This window comes from Phoca vitulina, unplaced genomic scaffold, assembly GCF_004348235.1.
Source record: "Phoca vitulina isolate PV1807 unplaced genomic scaffold, GSC_HSeal_1.0 scaffold12, whole genome shotgun sequence".
In the NCBI taxonomy this organism is placed as follows: domain Eukaryota; kingdom Metazoa; phylum Chordata; class Mammalia; order Carnivora; family Phocidae; genus Phoca; species Phoca vitulina.
The window spans coordinates 4,068,273-4,094,042 of record NW_022589715.1 but is presented as its reverse complement, the minus strand read 5'-3'; the positions used below and the strand labels follow the sequence as shown (position 1 = coordinate 4,094,042).

The 25,770-nt window shown below is 33.9% G+C and overlaps 1 protein-coding gene across 1 annotated transcript in view; it reads left to right on the top strand.

Moving 5' to 3' along the window:
* Nucleotides 1-25,770, top strand: part of STRN (striatin) — a 93,213-nt gene that overhangs the window by 47,525 nt on the left and 19,918 nt on the right. The window contains exons 4-10 of the mRNA XM_032410291.1: nucleotides 1,513-1,591; nucleotides 4,079-4,246; nucleotides 6,392-6,527; nucleotides 11,732-11,867; nucleotides 15,490-15,600; nucleotides 18,202-18,345; nucleotides 23,091-23,227. Of these exons, the coding sequence (XP_032266182.1) occupies nucleotides 1,513-1,591; nucleotides 4,079-4,246; nucleotides 6,392-6,527; nucleotides 11,732-11,867; nucleotides 15,490-15,600; nucleotides 18,202-18,345; nucleotides 23,091-23,227 (911 nt within the window). The remainder of the gene's footprint in view (nucleotides 1-1,512; nucleotides 1,592-4,078; nucleotides 4,247-6,391; nucleotides 6,528-11,731; nucleotides 11,868-15,489; nucleotides 15,601-18,201; nucleotides 18,346-23,090; nucleotides 23,228-25,770) is intronic.

Below are 25,770 nucleotides of genomic sequence, written 5' to 3'. Positions count from 1 at the left end.
GTGTATCTATAGTTCATTCCTTGTAAGTAGTATTCCACTGAGTGTATGTGTTGTACTTTGGTAACATCACTAGCTTCCAAAGTAGGCAAAGGCAGTTGAGTATATCTGAGGGTGGAATAGAGAGGCCTATACTGATGGGAAATTAGATGACCTCAAAAGTTCCTTCACATATGAAATTTTTAGTCTTTTGAAATGCCAGTGTAAGTATTCTTACTTGGCAAGTATAGCTTACTTGACTTAAGATATATTAGAACATACCTTAGTATATTCCTGAATTTGTGGAACCATTTGTGAACCATAGTTCCTGAATTTGTGGGTCAATGGAAACAAGATATGTGTTGTTTTTCCTTAGTATGGGGACATTATTTTTGCCCCTTTTTTAAACTATATGCCTTCTGAGATCATCCCAAAGTAATCTACCTCGTTGAGGTAACTTAATCCTCCTGCTACAGTCTGGTCTACTGCTGTTTCTTTGGTATATCACAGAGCTTGGCCTAATTAATGTAGGAGAAAAATGAAAATGGAAGATCTAATTCTTATTTACATATTTCTTTAAATACATGAGCTCTGGAGTCAGATGTGATTTCAGCACTTACAACTGTGTTTCTAACTTGGAAATCATACAATTAACTTGTAAAACTCATCTTTTTCATCTTTAAAATAGGGATAGTAATAACACCTATCTTTTGAGGTTGTAAAGATTAAAAGAGATAATGAATGTGTTTTTAACACAGCATCTGGAACACAGTAAATGCTTAACATCGATATCATAAAACAAATTTTCCCAGTCTCTCTTACGTCTCCATGTGAATAAAACCCTGTAAAAGATCACAGTTTCTTATAGTTTGATCAAGGGCTGATAGAAAGTGTGAAATTTTTTGTATTTTTAAAATTAGAGTATAGTTTGGAAATTCTGTAGTCCAGATTTAGCACAGAGAAGGCTCTTTTTATTTTACTATCCTCTTGAAAGAGTTCACTTTCTACCAAATGATGAATTTAAGCTTTACAAGACTTAGGTGGTTTTCATTCAAAGAATGTCTTCAAAAGAATATTTAAAGTTTTCATTTAGTAACTAGTGAAGGAAATAGATTTGGATTGAAGTTATTTCTTCCCTATCTACTCTTACCAAACTGGCTTTTCTATCATCATTCCTGAGTGCTTTGTTCTAGCTCTGATGTGGTGCTCCATAATACTTTCATTTGACTCTTATTGTGTGACTTGATTTGAATAGGTCTTTGTCCTGGATGAAAATTCTCAGGCTACTAGAGATTGGGAAAATGTCTTTATTTTAGTTCTGCTACGCTTAGGGGAGTCTAGTAGCAATCATGAATCTATATTATTTTTGTTATGGAAATTAGATTAAAAAAACAGTGTACATTGTCCTAAAACGTACCTTACAGTGTAGTTTGCATATTCTTAATCTTATAAATTTTTATTGGACATATTTTATGAATTGAGATGCCCTCTAATGAATAAAACAAGGCAGTTTTATTATGATTTAATGTTTTCCAGATGAAGGTAATGAAACAGAGGTACAGCCACAGCAAAACAGCCAGTTAATGTGGAAACAAGGTCGACAACTACTCAGACAGTAAGTATCCCGTGGTCAAACAAAGAAAAGTATGTTTTCATCAGGATACATATATATATATATATATATTTTTTTTTTGCATTTTCAACTCAGAATAATTTTCTCTCTTTTATTATTAGACTGCTGCTGTGAAAAAGCTTAATTGAGTTATTGTTCCTTTTTCATAGTAAACATTTTTTCCCCTGTGGTAGGTTTTATTTTTCATTAAATATTAATAAGAATTAACCAAGAGTAAATTCTCTTTTTATAATTTTAACTTAAAGAGTATACTTTTAAGCTTCTAAATTTTAATATACACTTATGTTTACATTTGAAAGAATTTTAGGGGCACCTGGGTGGCTCAGTCGTTAAGCACCTGCCTTCCACTTAGGTCATGATCCCAGGATCCTGGGATCGAGCCCCGCATCGTGCTCCCTACTCAGCGGGGAGTCTGCTTCTCCCTCTACCCCTCCCCCTGCTTCTGCTTTCTCTCTCTCTCTCTCTCAAATAAATAAAATCTTTTTTTTAAAAAGAATTCTATACCCTTAAAGTTACTTTTTGCATCTTTTATACCTGAACATAGGTATATCTTAATGTAAGTCTAATCAATATTTAGATGTAATTTTGTGTTATGTTTTTAAATTTCCTATTTTAAATAGATTGAAGAACTTTTTTAATTTCTCAAATTTGCAAATACTGCACTACCATGTAGTTTCTCCTATAAAATGTGTATTTGAGACTATAAAGAGGAAACAAAGCTGGAATGAGGTTCAGATGTCAGGTGGTAGGCTACAGCCCACTTAACCAGCTCACTGCCTTATCCTTGCATATCACATTTGAAATTGGTATTCTGACTTGTGCTTCATTAAAATGAAATGTACTTAGCTGTTTTTGGATTTTTGAGTTTCCTGTGAGTAGTCTGCACCAGTGGTTTCCAGAGTGAATTTGTGCCAGCCATTCCTTTTGCCTAATGGGAAGAGAATATTAAAATGTCTCCTTTTATGTATTTGTTATCTATTCAGCATGAGAAAAAATGAGAATTCACTAACATTTAATAAGTGGTTTTCCTAGTGCCCTCACCTTGGTCTTAAATATGATGTATTACATTTTTCTTTCATAAATGTGTTTTTAAAGTGCTCATTTTCTTTTTTATGAGAAGTAGTTACTGTAGTAAGCAATCTGAGATAGTTTTCAAAAACTTTAAAAGACTCATCATCTGTCTCTTTAAAGTAAAGGTGACATTTTATCAATGAATAAAGGAGGTAGCTACTTAGTAAAGCCAACTTACCTATGGAAAGAGCGGTTTTTGAAACAGTTATCTCTAATGTGATTTTGTTGCCAAAGATATGTATCAAATATTTGTTTAGAACAGAAAAACCTGTTGGTTTGTAAGAACTGATTAAATTCAAGAAAGTTAAACATTTATTGTCCAAATTAAATATCAGATAGTATTGAAAAATGAGTATCTTGATTTGATAAGATACACTTACTCCATTTTGGTCACATATCTTTGTGAAATATGTCTTTGAGCTGTAATCTGTTAATACCAGATGTTGAAATAAACTGACCTCAGACTGGTTATCTTGTCCACCTTTGTTTTCTCCTTAATTTCATAGATTTGCTGCTTACTTACAGGTTCATGCCTAATATTTGTCTGTCACATTTGTTAATGACATTAGTAATGACTTTTGCCTTTTTCATGTTCCTTTTGGTCTTTTTTGGTCATCTTTGTTGTTAATGGATATTGAGTGCCTTCTGTATGTCACCCACTATACGAGGTGTGTCACTTTTAGGGAGAAGAAAACTGAGGTTCAGGAGAATTAAAGTTACACAGGAAGAAAGTGGCAGAAACAGGCTTTAGACCCAGATCTAGTTCTCAGTACAAACCTATTCTCTTTTCTTCTGCTGCCTCTCTGTAACACACACTCCCACGTGCACACAGGCATCCCACATCCACAGTTCAACTGTGGGCTATTTTTATTTTAGAGTTGTCTCAGGATAAAAGCTTCCTTTCTGTAGAAATGACTCTTTGGAATATACTCTTCTTGTATGTCATGGAGGAAACCAAATATGCTAGAAATATCCTCTCTGGATCTCAAACAGTTGATTCAATAACTCTCTATATCAGAAGTGTAAAAAAAAAAAAACAACAAAAAACCACTGGTTATAATAATTACTGTTGTAAGAATCTGAGAGTGAGTTTGCTGCCTAGAAGAAAGAATGTGCTATTAGGTATATTAAGGAACAGCTTCTTCTTATGATAAATGTAATGAATGGTGTATTGTATAGTTCTTTGATTTTTTTTTCAGTGACCATAGAGGCTGGTACTGCAAGAGACAGCTCCATCTGCAGCTGGAAGATTATTTATTAGCACGTCTTACTAGCATAGTACTGTACTGTTAAGTCTTACGCAGGCAATGAATTTAAAGAAATACTTTTATTTACATATTAAGTTATAGAATGCTGATTCCAATATGACTGAATTGTAAGGATCTTCTTCACATGCAGGTATCTACAGGAGGTGGGTTACACAGATACCATTCTAGATGTGAAATCTAAACGAGTGAGAGCTTTGTTGGGCTTTTCAAGTGATGTCACTGACAGGGAAGATGACAAAAATCAGGATTCAGTTATAAATGGCACAGAGGCCGAAGTTAAAGAGACGGCAATGATTGGGTAAGTATTCTGTCTAGAAAGCGTTTTAGCTAAAATTTTAGTGCTTATTAAATATTTTTGGTTTACGGGTGACACTTGTGATACTTGCGTTTTAGATACTGCTACAGAAATAATTTATTATAAAGTTGAATTAAAAAATTGAAATTTCATTTGGTAGAAGTTAACCCATAGGGATTAGTTATTTATGATTATTTTAAGAATATTTTTAAGATATTTTTATTTGCTTGAAATCTATAGGTTTAATACAGATTTTAATATCTTGAAGCTCAGTCACTTACTATTAGAACTTCACAAAAGATCATCTTTAGGAGATTCAGTTCAAATCTTATAAGAATGTAATTTCATTCCTGATGACCTAAAAATCCTATAAATTCCTCAAATTTTTTAGAAGTAAATGTTTTCTTAGCCATTTGTGTATTTAATAATACTGTAACTCACCTTTTCCTTTGAAAAATATCTATTTTAAGTGTATGTTTTTAATTGATAGAATAAGTGAAAAATTCAGTAGCTGTTTGAAATACTTTGTTTTGCTTTTTGGATCATGTGTCATACAATTATATGTAATTCTGCTTAAAATGAACATGAGTAGTTAAGAAAGGACATTCTTTATTGAAAATAAATTTGGCATGATTCTTTTTTTTTTTTTTGTAGTTTTTAATTTTATTATGTTATGTTAATCACCATACATCATTAGTTTTTGATGTAGTGATCCACAATCCATTGTTTTCGTATAACACCAGTGCTCCATGCAGTACGTGCCCTCCTTAATACCCATCACCGGGCTAATCTATCCCTCCTCCCCTCTCCCCTCTAAAACCCTGTTTGTTTCTCAGGTTAAATTTGGCATGATTCTTAAAGAGATAAAAAGCCAAAGATTCTGTGAAAGTCTGAATATTATTTTGCTTCATTTTACTGCATGTTTGGGCTATAAGAATGGTTTTAATTGAACTCTATACATTTTCTAGTGAGAACATCATTTCTGTTATTTGGAACATTAACTAAAATTATGGGATTTAGGTAAAGGTTCAAAAATAGGACGGACTCCTATAAATGAACTTCTATAAACAAATGTCACTGGAGCCTTCTTAAATATATTCATTAATATTTAAGACTACATTAACTTATTTATACAAATGTAAGATTAGATTGTTTCTTTGTGTAGGCATAGACAATGTAGGCCTTATTCCTGGTTATAGTTTTACCTACGGCGTTATTATAAGTCATTATAAAGATGTTCAGAAAAGGCCACTTGAGTTGTCTTGTGTTTTGCCCTTGACCTGTCTTTTAGAACTGACAAGGGTATTATTCCGAATCTGTCTCATTTGTGTAGGGATAGAGAATAGGGTGGAAGATACCAAAAACATAGCTCTCAGCAGATTTGAAATTTAAGATTAATCTGTCTTAGAAATGTTGTCTAGAGTCGTGGCTAAATTTTCTTTAAGAAAATGCCTTGTTATTTAAAACATTCCCTAATGAACTGGAGAGAAATCATCTTATTCTGGCCATTAGGAAATTATTTACTAAATTTATTTTGAGGAAACTAAATTAAAATCTTATGTATTTGAAAAGTCAATCATTTCAAAAAGTTAATGGTTTATTCATTAACAGGATCAAGTTTCGTAGTAATATTAGTTTGACTTAAGTTATTTTTAGTAGCTTTATGTGTATATTTGTTTTTTTCAACTCCTTAGCTGTTCAGTAGAAATATAGGATTGTATCAGAGAAAACTGATGTATCTACTAGCTATTTTCTTAGTTATAGAAATTCACATGTTAGAGGAAGAGTTGCAGAGAGGAAAAGAATAGAGAAAAATAGAAGTAGAGCTAATAAGAAAAATATTTTTAAAAAGAAAGACATTAAAGTTGACTTAAGGATCAAAAGAATACTGAATCAGGAGGGGTGTTCTTTATATTACATTAACCTAAATAGATATGATTGCGAAGTACTTTTAAAAGAGTAACCACTTCCTATTGTGCTTTGCCAATTAAAATCCATGGAAATATTATGGATAAGAATCAGTGTAGTTCATAATATGATTTGAGGGATCATAGTTACAATGTAAACAGAAGTTAGTGCAACATATGGATTAATTCTTATGTTGAGTTTAAAAAATTAACTGAGCAAGGTGTACATGTTCTAAACCAGAAAATCCGAGTTAACAGATTCTGCCTCCGTGCTGGATAATTTCAAATTCCTTGAAAGTGCAGCTGCAGATTTCAGTGATGAAGATGAAGATGATGACATTGATGGAAGAGAGAAAAGCATCATTGATACTTCAACGGTGAGTAGGATAATATTTTTAGGGATCATTATGCTTACTTTAAAAATAATCCAAGTGAAAGAAAATTAAAAAAAGAATCCATTGGTTCAACCTAAATCCTTAACTTTTTTTCATGAATTTGGGGAAATTTCATCTAAGAGTTTTTAGTATTGAGTTTAAATTCAATAATAATTTTAGGATGGCAGCTTTCTCTTAAAAGGTCCTTACTCTCTGGGGCACCTGGCTGCCTCAGTCGATAGAGCACATGACTCTTGATCTCAGGGTTGTGAGTTCGAGCCCCACATTGGGTAGAGAGATTACTTACAAAAATTTAAAAAATCTTTAAAGGTCCTCACTCTTTGATTTATTAACTCATTAAGCATTTTAGTAGTTCAGTAGAGCTGGTGAATATGGTAAAAATGTTTGTGTTATAACAAAGCAGTGTTGTTGGTGCTATAAGACAGTAGAACTGACAGACCCATTATGGTACCTGATGGCGATTGGCATCATCTCTAATCGATGCAGTTCTGTCTTTCTTGTCTGGGTTGCTTTGGTAGACAAATGTTACAAATTTTTAGAACTGTTCCATTAGATTTCTTCAAACTTGTTTAAAGTTATTCTGTAGTTTTGTTTAGATCTTTCTAGGTTTATTGACTTTCCCCATGGTAGCTTCTTGGAATAAGAGGTGTCTTGCTTCTTCTCCTTTCTCTTCTCCATTCTGTCACCTTCAGCTCCTCCTGGTTTTTTGTCTTTTTTCCTTTCTTCCCTTTTTTCTCCCTACTTTTTCTTCCTTCTCCTCTCTTCTCTCTCTCCTTCCTCCCTCTCCTCCTCCTCCTCTCTTTTTTAAGTAATAGATGAGGGCATGCTTTGTTTTGTCTAGGAAAATGTTTACATTTCCTCTTTCATGTTTATTTAAGAAGAGTAAGGAAGAAAGCAAGGTAGTGAAGCCGACTGGACCTAGAGTTGAAAGCTTTGGGTTTAAGTCCGAGTTCTGTCACTAGTTATCTGTGCTTCTTACCCTTCAGGCTTAGTTTTTTAGTTTGTAAAATGGGGATTATAAATACGCATCTTATCTTCAGAGGATTTTGTGAGCAATAAATGAGATGCTATATATGAAAAATGATATAAATGCTTTCTGGGTATAACTTCTCTCCTTTATGTCCTCTGCTTCCATCAAAGACTCTCAAATTATTACTTCCAGATTATTGTTTCCCTGAGCCACTCTGCAGTAGTATTCTGCTGATACAGCCTTGCCATGGATATTATTTCAACTTCAAGTAGTTACCCCCAATTTTTCTTATCCAAACAGGTAGTAATAGCATATGTTTTAATTTACTGTAGTAAAAGAAAATGCCTAAACTTGTATGATACTTTTTCTCTGTCCTGTTCATTTGGAAGTTTTGTACTGCTTTGTGATTTCTTTGGGCCAATTGCATTGAGATATTATTTTCCCATCAAAATACTTTATTCATAGCTCAGTGGTAAATGATAATTGATTATCATGCTTTAAGTATTAAGTATGGTCTTACTAGAAATTCCTAACCATAACCTGGTTTCTTTTTAAGTAATCAAATTCATAAAGATCCTGTCTTGCAATTAGTGCGGATTATAGCAATTCTGTGACCAAGCAGTGAAGGCATGGCTAATATAAACATACTTAACCCCATTTAAGCATGGACTCAAAAATCCTTTTAGTTTTTCAGGAAAAAATATCCCTAAACAAATAATTGGTTTCTTTGTAACAGCTTTGCTAATTTTTAGGATATATTACATTAATTTTCACAGCTGCAGACTAATAGCTACATACCAAAAGGACTTTCACAGTCTAACTCTGTGTAGCAATGAGTAAGCATGACTTAAAAGATTTATTGCAGTTAAAATGTTTAGTAAAACAAACAGGTTTTTAAACTGTTATTTTATTTCTTTAATCAAAATAGTTTGGTAGATTCAACTAAGAAAATATAGAGACATGGGCTATTAGTAACTGTCATTTGTGTGTAGCTGCATATGCTGTCTTTTTGCTCTCTACCCTCTATTAGAGTTTGATTATTCTTTGGGTTATATTCTGGATCATATCCCTCCTCTTTATCTCCTCCTTCCTCATGATCAACCTCTTCACCTTATTTTTCTTTACCATCATTGTTTTGCATTCTCACCATAGTATCATTAGTTAAGTGTAATAATGATCTTGAAATTATACATGTGTATAAAAAGTGATCAACTTTAAAATGTTTGAAGGATAACTTCACCAGCAAGATTTAGTCTCCACATTCAGATACTTTAGGAGGAAAAGGAATGGGATTAAGAGTCATTAACTATTGTGTCATCCCCGTTTGTGTTATGTTTCTTCTAATGGTTTTAAAACCAAAGTGGCCGTCTATCCTTTTTTCTAATCTTTGTGGCACCCTGTGCAACCTATAACTTTTTTGTGTTTGCCTTAATTCTTAAGTTGACTTCTAAACTCACTAGATGTAGGAGTGGAGTGGAATCTGGAATGTAAGGAAAAGTAGTATGTACTTATTATAACAAACCCCACCCCTTCCCATTTACTAATCCTACTCTCTGTTGGCAACCACACTTTTCTTCTATGCCTAACCATTAAAAACACAGCAGTTTTTATTTAAGTGGGAGACTTGATAGACAGTGGCCTGCAACTTGCCATATCTTCATTCCTAAGGTTATATGGAGGAGAGACCTAGAAACAGATTTTTTCCCAAGGAGTTAGTTTTGTGACTTATTACCATATTTAGTAATTAGAATGTTGAAAATACATTCAGTTTTTCAATATAAGGTTCCAGATACTTAAGTATTTTCCCTGCCCTTTTCATCAGGCATTGAGAACAAGAATTCTCTATCTACAAGGTGTGGGTGATGGCCCCTCTAATTCATATCTGGTGTCCCATCAGGGTCAGGGGAAGGGAGAAATCAAGCCTCTAGGGTGAAAGAAGATGGATTAGGCAGTGTGTTTATTTGTGGAACAATGAAGGTCAGCGTCTTCTATTGGTATAACTCGTCAGAGATACTTTTCTACCTTAGTTTGGCTGCCCAGAGAAAATTAGAAAAACTATTAGCATATAGTTAAAAAAGAATACACCTTCAGCATGGGATTTCTGTACTCAGTATGTCAAACTTTTTTGTTTAATTGATGTGCTGGATGGGAGATTGGAATATGCTGTAAACATAAAAGTATGTCTAGGTCTTAGGGAAATACTCTAAATAGTTAAACCAGTTATTCTAGCAGCATTAAAGAATCCTTGATTTCTCCTATTCAGTTTTTATATATACCAGGGTAGTGAAGGCAGAGTAGGTCTCATCTACTGCACCAGCTTTCTTCTGATAGTGGCTTCCTGGAATGCTACACTAGAAGGATTTTTTTTTTTTTAATTGAAATTCAAGTTAGTTAATATATAATGTAGTATTGGTTTTAGGAATATAATTTAGTGATTCATCGCTTACATATACTACCTAGTGCTCATTGTAACAAGTGCCCTCCTTAATGCCCATCACCCATTTCGCCCGTCCTCCCATCTACCTCTCTTCCAGCAACCCTCAGTTTGTTCTCTATAGTTAAGAGTCTCTTATGGTTTGCCTCCCTCTCTGTTTTGATATTATTTTATTTTTCCTTCCCTTCCCCTATATTCATCTGTTTTGTTTCTTAAATTCCACAAGTGAGTGAAATCATATGATACTTGTCTTTCTCTGACTGACTTATTTCACTTAGCATTATACTCTCTGGTTCCATCCATGTTGTTGCAAATGGCAAGATCTCATTTTTTGGATGACTAATATTACATTGTATATATAGACCACATCTTCTTTATCCATTCATCTGTTGATGGACCTTTGAGCTGTTTCCATAATGTGGCTGTTGTTCATAGTGCTGCTGTAATATTGGGGTACATGTGCTCCTTTGAATCAGCATTTTTGTATCCTTTGGATAAATACCTAGTAGTGCAATTGCTGGGTTGTAGGGTAGCTCTGTTTTTAACTTTCTGAGGAACTTTCATACTGTTTCACTGAGAGAGATTTCTGAGGCTGTATCTGATCTTAGATGAAAAGTGCTGTGATTGGTAAGTAATACCAGGAATGAGCATGAGAACAGGGGCATACAAGTCAGGTATTTGTTATCTCTTAGAGTCTGTTTCTAGACTCTGTATTCTGTCCTATTGATCACTTTGTTGAACCCTTATAATTTTAATCCACTCGCAGTAACCCAGTGATAAAGTTTGATCAGATCATGCTATTTCTATTTTGCATGAAGTGAAGAAGCTGAGGCCCGGAGAAGCTGAGATAGTGAATCCATTTTATCAAAAGAAGCTGCAAACCATTCATCCTAATTTCTTTGGGCTTCTGGTGGTGGAGGTGACTAAAAAGAAGATAATTCATAAAGAATTTTGACATATAGATCTCAAAAATTATCTCTGCATACATTAAGCCTAAATTTCAGTCCTCCAACTGGATTTTTGATTCCAGAGATATTCCTAAATACATAAAACGACATAACAGCCCTTACCAGATTTGCTATTGAATCTAAGTCAGGTCCCACTCGGAAAGATCAGTATTTTAGAAAAAATTTGAATATATAAAGAGTTATTAGGGAAAACTGATGCAAGGTTGGAACAGCAGAAGTACTGGGGGAAGCTTTTTTCCTTCTCTAATACCATACTTTCTGAGACTTGCATGCATTTCTGAGTTTGTAGCTTTTATGATTTTAGATTTTTTAAGGGAATTATGTAGTAGAGTTAACATTTATCATCGTTATATTCTGTAAAACTCTTGTATTTTATGAAGTGTTTCTCTTTTTGGTTAGTTTAGAATGTCTGTGCATTGCACAGACTGCATCCAAGAAATACGAGAATATGGTTGTAGTTCTCATAGGACAGTAGTAGGTCAGGGACATTTTTCATCTATCTATAATTGAAATACCTATCTTATATTCCAGTGTTTTCAATATATGATTTCATTAGCTTACTCAAAACAAACAAGCCATCCTTGAACAAAGTTTAAATTATTACTTTAAAATGTGTAATGTATCTTTTTTAAATGATACCTCTTTTACATTGAACTGGTTAAGTATTATAGCTTTTAACATAACAAAGATATACTTTCTGAAGAAGCCAATAATTGGGTTTCCTCATTCAGTGGTAAAGGGATACTGTTTTCCTTTATTTAAATTAATTTCATAATATATCCTAAAATTTTAATTTAGCATGTTTTTTCATTAGATTGTTAGGAAAAAAGCATTACCTGATAGCAGTGAAGATCGAGATACAAAAGAAGCTCTAAAGGAATTTGACTTCTTGGTTACATCAGAGGAAGGAGACCATGAGTCTAGAAGTGCAGGCGATGGAACAGAATGGGGTAAGGAAACATACTGCCTCCAGCCAGAGGTGTTAAGTAAACAAAAGAAACTAATATTTTACCAGGAGGGCAATATCTTGAAGAACACTGTAAATTTCTTATAATGTTGAAATTTTGAACATCCTATGAACTTTTTACTGTTGTCACCTTTTATCCAGGGTGTATATTTGTGTGTGCATGTTTAAAGGAAGTTGTACAACTAGTTATCTTTTTTTTTAATATAAGTATACCATGAAAATAATTTGAATCCATATACAGAATATTCTGTGTTTCCTGCCTAGATAGTAGAACTTGCAAATCTGGATTTTGTGGAAATTGAGTTTGAGAATGTAATAGAAGAGTTTTTAGAGACTCATCTCTGGCATCTTCTGTGAAAAAGAAGTATAAATTTAAAAAACTATAGTTATTCAATCTAGGCAGATTTCACCAGTTTGTGCAAGGCATAGAATTTTTTGGTGCAAATTGTTCTAAACAAATTTAATATTTTAAACATCTAACGAGGTAAAACAAGTATTTGGGGGAAGACTTCTACAGCATAGATTGTTCTTTGGGTTTGGAAATGAATTGTTGCTATCAGTAAGGTAGGATTGTGATGAATTCTTCAAAAGTGATCAGTCCTAGCAGGTGTGTACATGTAGTATGAGTGAGGAAGAGAGAGAGAGACAGATACTGAGAATGAGAGAAAATTTTCTGTTGAGGTTGAAGAATTCCAGGACTCCCTTAGTTGTGGTTTTATGCTCTTTAAAGACAGAGTTAGAGAATCAGTAATTATCCTGGTTTTAAATTGGGGGCTTTCCTTGGGGCTTTACCTTCAGGAACTCTTAAGATGCCACGTCTTTTCCTTTTTTGTGCCAAATATCTGAAGGTAATTATTATACGGGATAATTAGTCATTGTAATATGTAATGGTTATAAAGTGACTAATTATTATTACTGTTTTTTTGCAACAGAACAAAGTTTGGAAACCAAGGGGATATTGAAGTAAAATCTCTTTTCTGTATTGTTACTACTGAGTTTATTTATCAAGTTACTCAGATATTTTAGACACCAGTTCTACCAATATAGCTAGATCCACTGTCTACACAGAAGTCTTTCTCTGAGGAGTCATACATCTGCAGAAATAATAGTTGGCTTTTTTCATTGCCAGTCTTACTGCAAGGGTTTTGTGATTCATTTCTCTCCAAAGACAGCTGCATTGTTTCTTGTGTCACTTCCTTTGCTTTATAGTGTGAGTCATGGCCCAGAGTTTATATGATACATGTGTGTACGTTTTCAGCTAACCTCCTAGGAAGTTACTGGTGAAAACATGAGTGACTGGTCCCACCTTTGAGCTGTCTTACTCTTTAGTAGTGTACTGGGTATTTCTGAATATGAGTGAATGGAATCTTTCAGTTGACTAGAGGTTTCCTTACCAGGAGTTTAGCCTTGTGTGTTTTTAGGATTTTATTATTCATAGTCAGAAAATTTCACTTTTAAGCAATTAAAAGAACTAGATTGCAAATCCTGTTTAGCTGAATGGACATTTAAACCATTTTAAGTGCTTCATTTATTTTTCCCCTTCCCCCTTAAAAAAGGAGTGAATATGCATAGGTTAAGAATCTTGTTAGTTTCTGGCAAGTAAATAGATTTTACCACACATCTTCCATGATCTTCCATTACTATCATTGTGAGTATAGTGAAGATTACAATAAGGCTTAACTTTTAATTTAAAAAACTGAAGACATTGTAGGATCCAAAAGCTACCCAGTTTAAATTAATAAGACCTGATTGCTGAAATACTAACATTTTTAATTGTTAGATCTTTCTGGGAAAGTAGGAACTTTTTATTATTGATAGATTATAGTTAGAACTATAAAAATGTTGAGTTTTTAAATTTATTATGTTTAATCTTTTCAGAGGCCCAATTAAGTTTTTTGACCTGTAGATTGAAATTTAACTTGTTAAAAATAGGTTCCTGTTTGTTCCGATTCATTTTGGTTTATTCCAGTCATTCAACAAATATTTATCAAATGCTTTCTATGTGCCAAATCATTTGGTGAAGATCCCTACCCCTGTGGTCCATATAGGCTACTAAGAGAATATAGACAATAAGCTTTAATAAACATAAATGATAGAGCATGTCAGAAGGTGATAAATGCTATGGGAAATAGAAAAAGTAGAACAGAGTAAGGGGAATAGAGAGTGCTGGGGTTGGGGTGAAGTGGAGGGGACAGATTACAATTTAAAATTGTAATGGGGTAGTTCTCATTGAGGGGGGGTAACATTTGGACAGAAGACTCAAAAGTTGATTGGTGGGTTAGCAATATGGTTTCCAGGGAAGAAATATTCAGGAAAAAAAGCCACAGCAAATGCCCCAAGATAGCAGCAGCCTTGATATGCTTGAGGAATTCAAGGACATCAGAATGGCTAGAGCAGAGTGATTCTAAGGGGGAATTTGGTAAGAAATGACCAAATCATGTAGGGCCATAGACCACTGGTGAGATGGGGAACCACAGGAGGAATTTGAGCAGAAGGGTGCCATGATCTGACTTTGATTTTAAAGCATGATTCTGGCTTTATTGAGAGAGCACCCAGTGTTGATAATAGTCTTGGTGTGAGGGGAGAGGGGACAATTATTGGAGTAATTCTAGCAAGAGACAGAGTGATTAGAGAAGTAGAGTATGTGCTAAGTAGTCAGATTCTGGATGTGTTTGGAAGATAGAAAAAACAGTATTTTGTGAAATACTTGATGTGAAATATGGAAGAAAAGGGAGGTTTTTGGTCTGAGCAAATGGAAGGATGATGAAACACTGGATTTGGAAGATTGGGAATTTAATTTTATACGTTTAGTTTGAGATAATCTGTTAGACTTTCTAATGGAAATGTAGAGTCTAGGGCAGTTGGATATATGAGTCTTGAATTCAAGTGAGAGTTCTGAGCTAAAACATAGCATTATATAGTATAGAAGTAATTTTACACTAATATAAAATATATAACACATTCTTTAAATTTTCTTCTCCTGTAATAGTGAAAATTAATGATTGAATTTCTTATCTACTAGGAGCTCAGTTTCCTGTTTAAGATTTTGTAAACTAACAAATCACTTAAATTGCTTTAAATTTTGAATGAAGGTTGATTGATAAGTTTACAAAGTGCTATTTATAAGGCCTGTAAAAAAAAATGATCATTAGTTGATGAACACATGCCAAAAATATAAAATTTTTAAAATGAAAAGATTATTGAAGACTATTTTGTATAATCTCTTAATAATAATCTCTCATTACATAAATTAATAAGAAATTTTTTTTATGAGTCAGTCCTAATTGAATAAGAAAATGAGGGCTTCTTCTAGAGTTTTTGGGCTTAATTTACTAAAAGTCACTCAAGTCTTCTAGCGTTTTTTTTTTTTCTATGTCTCTTTCAAGAGAAATTTCTTATTACCTAGGAAATTGAATTGATTGTTGTTTCTTAGATATTATATTTTGTATGACTTATACATCTAAAGAATAAGCAATGACTTTTTAAAATTAGTGATACGATGAACAAAATGGTTGTTATGTCATTCAGTGACATAACAGTGAATTGACTTACAGTGTTCAGTATCTTATTTAAAAAGGCTGTTTCATTTGTTTCACTCTATTTAGAAAAGGAAGACCAGTGTCTCATGCCTGAAGCCTGGAATGTGGACCAGGGAGTAATTACCAAACTCAAGGAACAATACAAAAAGGAGAGAAAGGGGAAAAAGGGGGTGAAGAGTAAGTGGAAAACATTGTATCTGTAAATCATAAAACTTGCCTCTTTTATAGCCTTAATTTTTTTTTTTTTCAATGTTTTCCTAAAACCACTTACTCATTTTCTTTTCTGCTTCGGATCTCTTTCTTTTTCACCTGCTCTCAGGGGTTGAAATTAAATGGTTAGCTCTTTGAGTATGACCTTAAAAAAATAAAAACAACCATGCATATGATTATGGAACCATAATATATCCCAATAATACATCTAGAGCCATAATATATCCCAATAATACATCTAGAGTGTGGGACTATATATTCAAAACATAGTGATAATTTCATTTTTAAAGTATATATACTTAATTACCACAATGATTTTTCACTGTTGACAATTTTAAATCTCATCTAGTATGACCCTCTGGCAATCCACCCAAATTATTGCATATTATTTTTGGACTTGGAGACAAAGTTAATTTCTACCCCTGAATATTCTCTGTGTTCATAACAGACAGTTCATTTGCTTTCACCACTATATGCTATACAGGGCACAGAGTCAAATACACAACTTTTAAAAGTATTTATTTTCTAATTTAAAAATTTTGGCCAGTTAGCTTTTTTCTTTTTTAATAAGATGTCTACCATATCAAAAATGGAAGCTAAAATGAAATTGCTAGCCCTGTGAATCATATATATATATATAAAACTCATTATACAAATTATTAGGTTTAGCAGGAGAACTAATTAAAGTAAAGTGGAAATACAAAGTCTTTCAAGCATCCCTGAACACCATCTAAAACACCTTTTTAGGAGAGCAAGGCTAAACTACCTCCTTGTGCTTCCACTCTCATTGACAATATGAACATGGGTTTCCCTTTTATGGCAAAAGGAATTGCATCCTTTGGGATATTAAAGTAGTGTAAAGTAAGATGAAAATCCAGTTTAGTGAAACGTATATTTAAAAGTTGGAAAAAGTAGTGTAGTCATTACTGATAAACATTTAAATCTTTATTTAAAATATTTTAGGTGTTACAAGTATTTAGCTTGAATGGATAAAAAGTCAGTGACTATTTTTGATGTTATCATTATACCAACTATTACATAACTGAGATGATGTTCTTTGATACCTCCTCCATATAAATTAAATCACAGTGAGAAAGATTAATATTAAAACTTAAGAGCGTTTTGTACCTTTTATCCAAATGTATAGATAAAAAATTTAATCTTAAACAATAATGAGACATGCTTTATTACGACTTTGCAGACCATGGCAAAACCAGTTATACTGAAATTTTAATGCAAATATCATAAATGAGAAAGAATATTTTAATTTTCAGATTGGCTTAAAGTTGGTATTTCTTTAAGTCCTTATGCTGCAATAATGAATGTCTTCAAATGTAAAACATCTCTCAGTTGGAAGGATATCTAGGTCTTATGTAGAATCCACCTACTATTATATTGATTATTCAGTTCTTGTCAAATATCAAGGCATTGCTGTAGTTGGAATTTAGCACTTAAGATCTAAAATGGCACCATTTGACTGGAACAGTATTCCTACTAATGGAAGCTATTGGATTTCCTGACTGGGGATTATGATCACTAGGCAGGCATATATAGGTTTTTTTGTATGATGAAGAAAAATGACTGCAGGGAGAGAAATTTTAATGTGTTTCATTGAGGATAGAAGGACTGCAGAGTGAGGCTCAGCACATTTTGTTTATTGCTGTCAGTTCATGTTGTCTTAATAAAATGGTGATGTGGGAACAAGTGAAGACTTAAAAACAGAACTGAAGCAAAGCTTTGACTTGATATATAAAGCATGGATTTATAAACCACCATAAATATTTTTAATTGAATTAAAAATTACTCATTGGAAAAGTTTGATCAAGTCCTTTTGATATGGTCTAGTAGAAATATTTCCAGTCAAATTGTGTACTCCAATCATACTGTCTTGAAATATATTTCTAGGTATTAGTTAAAATTGCTTAAAAGTAGTTGTATTCTTTGCTGGTATAGGAAAAAAAACCATAATGGACTATGGGTAAGATTTTCCCATTCTTAATTAAACTTGTAACAGGAAAAACTACCGAAGATCTGTTTCAGCCTCTATCCTATATAAAACAGTCAAAACAGGGATGTGGGAGAATGAAGAATCAAAGCTCAGGTAAGTAATCAGTAGGGCATGAGATTTCACCTCGGGTACCATAGTTTCAGGATGTAAGGCAATGAATGCAACTTAACATAAACAGACAAACAAAAAGCGATGTTATTGTTTAATGCAATACACAGTAGCTTCACAATCCGTGGTATCTGTCTGCATTTAGAGTAATATATAGGGATTATAGAATAATACGATTTTTAATGGTTCAAACTGCACACGAACATTGTTTTTCATGCAAATAGCAATAATATTCCTTTAGCTTAATTTTTAAAATATATGTAAAACATAATTCTTCTCAAGAAATAAACTTTTAAAATAATTTGAAAACTTGGAAAGTAATTATTTTTTAATATGGTAGGGTAGTTTTAAAGCTGAATGTAGGTAGATGTGAATAAGGTTTGTGGCACCATTTTGATGCAGTTGAATAATTCTCTTCTTTTTTGTTCTCTTCCTCCCTGTTTTTGGGCTAGGGCCCAATAGGTCAAAACTACAAGATATGCTTGCTAATTTGAGAGATGTTGATGAACTTCCCTCATTGCAGCCATCTGTGGGTTCACCTTCCAGACCCACCAGCTCCAGGCTTCCTGAACACGAAATAAATAGGGCAGATGAAGGTAAGTATATAAGACCTCTGGGGGTGTCTGGGTGGCTCAGTCGGTTAAGCGTCCGGCTCTTGATTTCAGCTTAGGTTATGATCTCAGGGTTGTGAGATTGAGCCCCGCCTGTGTCACACTCCATGCTGGGTGTGGAGCCTGCTTGGGATTCTCTCTTTTCCTCTCCCTCTGTGCCCCCCTTCCTCTCCTCTTAGGAAAAAAAAAAAGACACACTAGAGCACAAAAAGTATGGGGATATACATATATAAGTTCAGTTATTCAGAAGGACTCTTTAATAAAAGAATTATATTTTACAGATGTTTGATCTACATAGTATCCCCCAAAAGTAGGCTTTCTTACATTCAAGAGAATTTGATTCCAGCTTCAGTCTTTTAGACTTAAGAAAGGGTGCATAAACTTAAAGACCAACTCTGAATTCTAGTTTAGAACATCCCCTGGCTCCACAGAAGCCATGTATTTGGTATACGTAGGCTGTTTTATTTATCCCATTGCAACAATGACAAAATTAAGTATAAATAGGTAGTAAATGTTTACTTTGGACTTTTACTTTTTACTTCACTTTGTACTTTTTGTACTTATGTACAAAAGCATAAATAGGTAGTAAATGTTTACTCTGAGATTCATAAATATTTTCAAATGTTTTATTTAAGCAGTTTGTCACTGATAAATGAAAAAAGGAAAAAAGACACCTGAAAGTCTAGTCACATTTTCTGCTTTCTGTTTTTACTTTGTTCCCTTTTAGTCCTTGTCCAAATGTGTATATTTTTTTTTACAAAGTTATAGTCCCCAAGTAGAATAATCCCATTTTGTTTTATTCACTAAACATAAAGCCACAAAAATAACTTTCATAATTATAACTTTAAGATTACATACTTATATTTTAGACTTGATACTTAACCATTTCCCTGTTGGAAATTTAGGTTCCTAGTTTTTTATAGCACCATCTTAGGTGTCTTTTAGATACATGTTCTGATTTATCTGCCTATATGTAGAAATTGATTTTAATATATATATTTACAGTAGCTGAAAATCCAGTATGACATAAAAGTAATATTAATGATTAATAAATATTTTTCAAAATTTATTTTTTAAAATTGTCTTGAATTTAAATACTGTAATTATTTGCAGTGAATATGCCTCTTTAAATTATTTTTGATTGAACAAAACAGCCCAGGAAAAAGCCACAGAAAAATCATTAAGTGTTTTTCTTTCTTGGTTTTTAAATTCAGTTACATTTTAAAGAGACATAAACTGATAGAACTTTGATGGACAGATTTATGGTTGGAGTACTTTTTAAATGAAATTTTTGACCATAACATGGTTAGTTATTTGTTAGAGTTAATTATAGTACATTTGGAATTTATTACTCATACATTAAATAATGAAGACGTGTACATTACACCTTTATAGTCTAAATGTACAATTTCTTTGATGTAGACATGTCTTTTGAATGAAAGATGTGAAGTAATGGGCCTCATTAGGTATGTTTGTTGTTCACTAGGAGATAGTGACAGTTGACACTATCAATGTGAGAATTTTTAATCAGTTTCAATTATTCCAAGATGAGGTCCAGATAAGGAGAAAAGTTAGTTCTTCTTTTATTCTGATAACTCCTAAAGAGTTTTATCGGAGATTTCACCTTACAGAATTCTAATAATAGAGGTAGACTAAGTACTATATACTGAATGATAAATGTACAAAAGCATTACATAAGCCACAGAAAGTGCCCTTGAAAGAAAAAAAATATTTAAGAATCTTAAAACTGAAGGGTTGACTATCTAGCTTACTGTCTGTAACATTGGTTGTCCTAACCTTTCCTCCTCAGTGTAAGGTTTTCAGCAATAGAAAAAGTATGTAAGAAATACATTGTTGTTGTTGTTTTTTAATTTTTTTATTATTTTTTTTTAAAGATTTTATTATTTGACAGAGAGAGAGAGAGCGAGAGAGGGAACACAAGCAGGGGGAGTGGGAGAGAGAGAAGCAGGCTTCCTGCCGAGCAGGGAGCCCCATGCGGGGCTCGATCCCAGGACCCTGGGATCATGACCTGAGCTGAAGGCAGGTGCCTAACAACTGAGCCACCCAGGCGCCCCTGTAAGAAATACATTGTGTATTTAATTGTCTGTGACTGATGCTTCTTGGTCTCCAGTTTAGTTTCAGAAAATGGGTCCATAGCCTGTGTGTGCTATAAATGTTTATTACTTTATTTTTGTTTTAATAATTCAGAAAATAGTGCCATACTTAAGAGGCACAGTTCAATAATTTGATTAGAGCTGATTAGAGCTAGTAATGTTTAGTTACCAGATAGAAATGTGATGTATAGTCTTAAGTTCTAGGGCATCTTAGAGAGCAGCCAAGTGAGTTCTGCCCATGGTCGCTCTCTCTCGGGCCCTCAGGTCGGGTGGCTTAGCTGGTGGTGTGTGGTGGAAGGAGTTGCTGCCTTCCTTTGTTTTCAGGTTTTACTTGGTCATTTTTTTTTTTTTTTAAGATTTTATTTGAGAGAGAGAAACAGCATCAGAGGGGAGAGGGTCAGAGGGAGAAGCAGGCTCCCCGCTGAGCTGGGAGCCTGATGCGGGACTCAATCCCAGGACTCTGGGATCATGACCTGAGCCGAAGGCAGTCGCTTAACCAACTGAGCCACCCAGGTGCCCTACTTGGTCATTTTTAGAGCATTATTTAAATTAGCCCAAACAGTGTGTATGCTCAAATCCCATGAATCTTAGTCTTGTTTTTTTAAGAATCATTTTTATTTCACACCTGAACAAAGTTGTCGAAACAGTAGAGATGAAAGCAAACAAAATACTTGGCTGAAGACCCAGCCTCATAGTCTCATGTGAGTCTTTTTGTTGAAATTTTGGCATGAAAATTGCCATTCTAACTTAAACAGTCCCCACTCTTCGGTAGTAAATGTTAGAGTTGTTCAAACCCCTCAGAAGATACGTGGTATGTTTGGGTAAAACCCATTTTTATTATTGCTGCTTTATTGTATGGTGGTTTAAAAATGTCTTAATTTATAGTCTCCTTTGTTCTTAAAGGATTTTAAGTAGAGTGTCTGCCTCTACTATTTTTAAAACCCGTAACTATTCTTTCAACAAATACTTAAGATTGAATCTAAACTTACATAATTGAATCGAAAGCTGAAAAGCACCTTTAAGTCCAGTTTTTTCCATTAATTAACCGACTTGTCTTTCTTCCTTCCCTCCCCTCCCCTCTCCTCTGCTCTCCTCTCCTTTCCTTTCCTTTCCTTTCCTCTTTTCTTGGGAGAGTGAGAGAACAAGTGGGGAGAGGGGTAGAGGGAGAGGGAGAATCTCCAGCAGGCTCCACTCCCAGCATGATGGGGCTCGATCTCATGACCCTGAGATCATGACCTGAGCCGAAATCAAGAGTTGGAGGACACTTAAGTGACTGAGCCAGTCAGGCGCCTCTTGACTTGTTTCTTTTAAGAAAAAGTTAATTTACTTTTTTTAACAGCCTTAGTTTAAACTACTAAATTCATGTAATCAACTTATAAATGTTTGTCATTAGTAAAGTAACCACCTCTGAAAAACTACTCAAAGACCATCTCTGACAGTTTGCTAGAATAATTTGCATTTATAAAAATCAACAATTTACTGTTGACCAAATTAAATTCCTATTTTCATTTGGCATTTTGCTTTTAACTGGTTCTTCTGTGATGGTGATTGAAGGAATTGGATTGGCATGTTCAGTGTTATAAAGTAAAGATATTTTCACTTATCACAAAGAAAATCTGGCCTCTTGAAGCACAGTTAGCAGCTAATGAAAATGTTCAAATGGACACTTTATTTAAAAAATTTCTTTGAAAAAAAAATCCACTTACAATGAAAAAAATTTTCTTTGAAATAAACCCTTTTAAAAAAGTGAAATACAACATACTTGCAGAAAACTGCTGTAGTCGTAAGGGAGCAGATCAGTGAATTATCACAAAGTGAACCCAGCCGTGTTACCTCGGCCTATAGGTCCACAAGCTGAACATTCCCCGGGCCCTGGAAGTCCTGCTTGCGCTTCAGATCACTGCTCCTTCCCCGTCTGCAGTCATAATCCTGACTTCTAACACCAGCATTAACTTTACCTCATAGAGGCACATTTTACAGTTGTAACCATTTTCATTTGAAATTTTCTGTATTCTTCCAGGTTATAGAATTAAACAGTTTTATTTTGAATGAGACCAGCAGTGTTCAGATTGCTTGTTATATATATTTAATAACTGATAGAAATAATTTGAGTAATTAACAAGAAATATCAAATGAGGAAAGCCTACTTTTTTTTTTTTAAGTTGTATTTTTTTTGTGAAAAAGAAAGGACAGTGGTCTGTTGGATTTGTTACATGTTGTGCTTTTCTAATTAGATGATACCTTTAGTTATGGTTAAGATACAGAAAAAGCAGCCAGTTCTGGAGCGCCTGGGTGGCTCAGTCGGTTAAGCACCTGACTCTTGATTTTGGCTCAGGTCATGATCTCAGGCTCCTGGGATCGAGCCCCTTGTTGGGCTCCGCACTCAGCAGGGAGTCCCTCTGACCCTCCCCTGGCTTATGCACGTGTGTGTTCTCTCTCTCTCTCTCAAATAAATAAATAGAATAAATAAAAAAAAAGCAGCTAGTTCTTCAGAGCTTTCTAACCGAATTTTATTGTGTTTAAAAGCATTTAAGAATAAATGTAGACATGTCTTTATGAGACTACTTGTTTACACTTCAGAGGTTTTTTATGTTTCTTTTGTCTTCCCCCCTGCAGTGGAAGCACTGACCTTTCCTCCTTCTTCTGGGAAGTCCTTTATCATGGGAGCAGATGAAGCCCTTGAGAGTGAACTGGGACTTGGAGAATTGGCAGGCCTTACGGTGGCCAATGAAGCAGATTCACTAACTTATGATGTGAGTCATGGTTTTATTTTTGTTCTTTTCTCATTTCTTAAAAATAAAAAGTTAACTTTATAGAAAAAGACAGTGGTCAAACTTCTTCACAAGTCTAGAATTTGGTTCCATTTTAATTGGAAACTTTGAAAATACGAATATATTCTGTAAATGATCATATTTTTCACATTGCATAGAGATTAAAATTATGGGCTTTGCCTAAATCGATAAGTCATTATAGCTTATTTATTGGTTTTAGATAAGGGAAAAAAATTCTCTTTCTGTTACCAAGTTTGGGTTTTGTGTTTTAGGGTACCAGTGATCAGTTGAAATTCATGCTTGCCCAATGGCAACATTTGTGTTTCTTCTTTAGTACATTACCTGTGAATATCCTATCTACAAATGATTTTAGCTATTGTTAGGCAGGGATGTCTGTAGGGTGCTTTTCAGATGTTAAGGCAGACGCATCAGTGATTTTTGGACAAAACTGAGATCTTGATACCTTATTCATGCATCCCTTTATTTAATACCCAACACAATTATAAATACATTTATAATTGTTCATGATAATAAATTGTCAGAAAAACAGTTGCTTATTTTATAAAATGTTTACAATCTGTCTTAATCTTCGTTAAAATCTCTCAACTTTGATACCTCATTATCTTTATTGGAGAACACAGTATAGCTCCTGCCACATGGGGGATGTAGGAAGAACGCTTAAGCAGACCATGGATATGAGAAGGGAGTACCCCAAAAAGCAACCTCACCACTCACTTCTCTTCCTGCAAATCAAAAATTATCACTTTTCTTGCTAAGGCTATTAGTCTTTTGGGTTCTCCCTCCAAAAATAGCTAAAATCCATAGTTGTTTTTTTTTTTTTTTTTACCTCCCATCCAACTCCATTTCTTCTTCACGTGGAACTACTACAATAACCTATTTTAAATGGTCTCTTTGCTCCCCATTCTCCACATATGTGATACAGGCTTTTAAAAAAAAAATTTCTATTTTTACATCCTTATGTTTTACGTCTGTGTGTATAAAAACACCCATTTAGTTGACTTTTGTTTTTTCATCTAATCTTTGACAACCTTTTTAATTGGAGCATTGAGTCCATTTCTTTTTAAAGTAATTACTGATATATTTGGATTTAAGTCCACCATCTATTTGTGCTACCTATTCTGTGTTCCTTTTTCTCCCTATTTTTGCCTGTATTGGGATTATTTTTCGTTATTCACCCCCACCCCATTATTTGGAGATGATGCACTCTTTCATTACTCTTTTTATTGTTACCCTAGAGATTACCACACACATCCTTATCAAAATTTTAATGCAAAGACCTTTAGGACACTTATAACTCTACTTAAAATCTCCTACCCTTGGGGCGCCTGGGTGGCTCTGTTGGTTACGTGTGGGCCTTCAGGTCAGGTCAAGATCCCGGAGTCCAGGGATCGAGCCCTGCATCAGGCTCCCTGCTCAGCGGGGAGCCTGCTTCTTTCTCTCCCTCTGATTGCCACACCCCTGCTTGTGTGTGCTCGCTCTCTCTGTCAAATAAATAAATAAAATCTTAAAAACAAAAAAACTCCTACCCTACATATATGTCATTCTTGTTATGTATTTTCTCTAGACACTTATCTCCTACAAGGTAATGTTTTGTACACTCAGTATTCAGTTAGGATTATCCATTTTACATTATTCATTTTGCTTTATTCTATTCCCCCCTGCACATCTGACTGTCCATCTGGGATCACTTTTCTTTTACTCTAAGAGCAGTTAATATTTCTCTTTGGTGAAGGTCTGCTGGTGCCCAGTTCCCTCAGTTTCTGGTTTTATTAAATTGTCTGTATTTCGCCTGAGTGGGTTAACTATTACTTCTGGTATCAAATTCCATTTGGCAAGGGTTTTGTTCTATTTTTCATTTTTAAGCACTCTAAATATATAATTTCATTTTCTTCCATTGTTGTTTTCTGCTAAAGTTAACTGTCTATTACTGGTCATTCAGTGGTAGTCTGATTTTTTATTTTCTCTAATAATCTCCCTATGTCTTGAATGTCAGCCAATGTTTAGATTCTTTTTATTTAACCTTCTTGAAGTTCTTAGACCTTCTTGGCTTAATATGTTTTTATCAGTTTAGTGTAAAATTCTCAGCCATTTATCTTCAAATACTGCTTTTGCACTTCTTTCTCCTTCTTTTCCTTCTGGAACGCTAATTATATTGTTAGATCTTTCTGTATCCTCTGTCTCCTACTCCTTTCCCTGTATTTTCCATCTTTTGTTTCTCCATACTTCAGCCTAGATGTTTTTATGACCCAACTTCTGGTTTGCTAATTCTCACTTCAGTTACGTATAATCTGTAATTAAACCCATCTATTTAGGTCTTATATTGTTTGCTTCTAGAATTCTTTTTTTTAATTGTTTATAGATTTCTTTCAAAATTTACAATGTTGTCTTTTATCTTCTTGAACACAGTAAGCATGATTATGTATCTGCTTGTTTTCATTTATGCTGTATTGCCCTGCATAGGCATGGTTATTTTTTATTATGTCCAAATAACTATACCTGAAAAG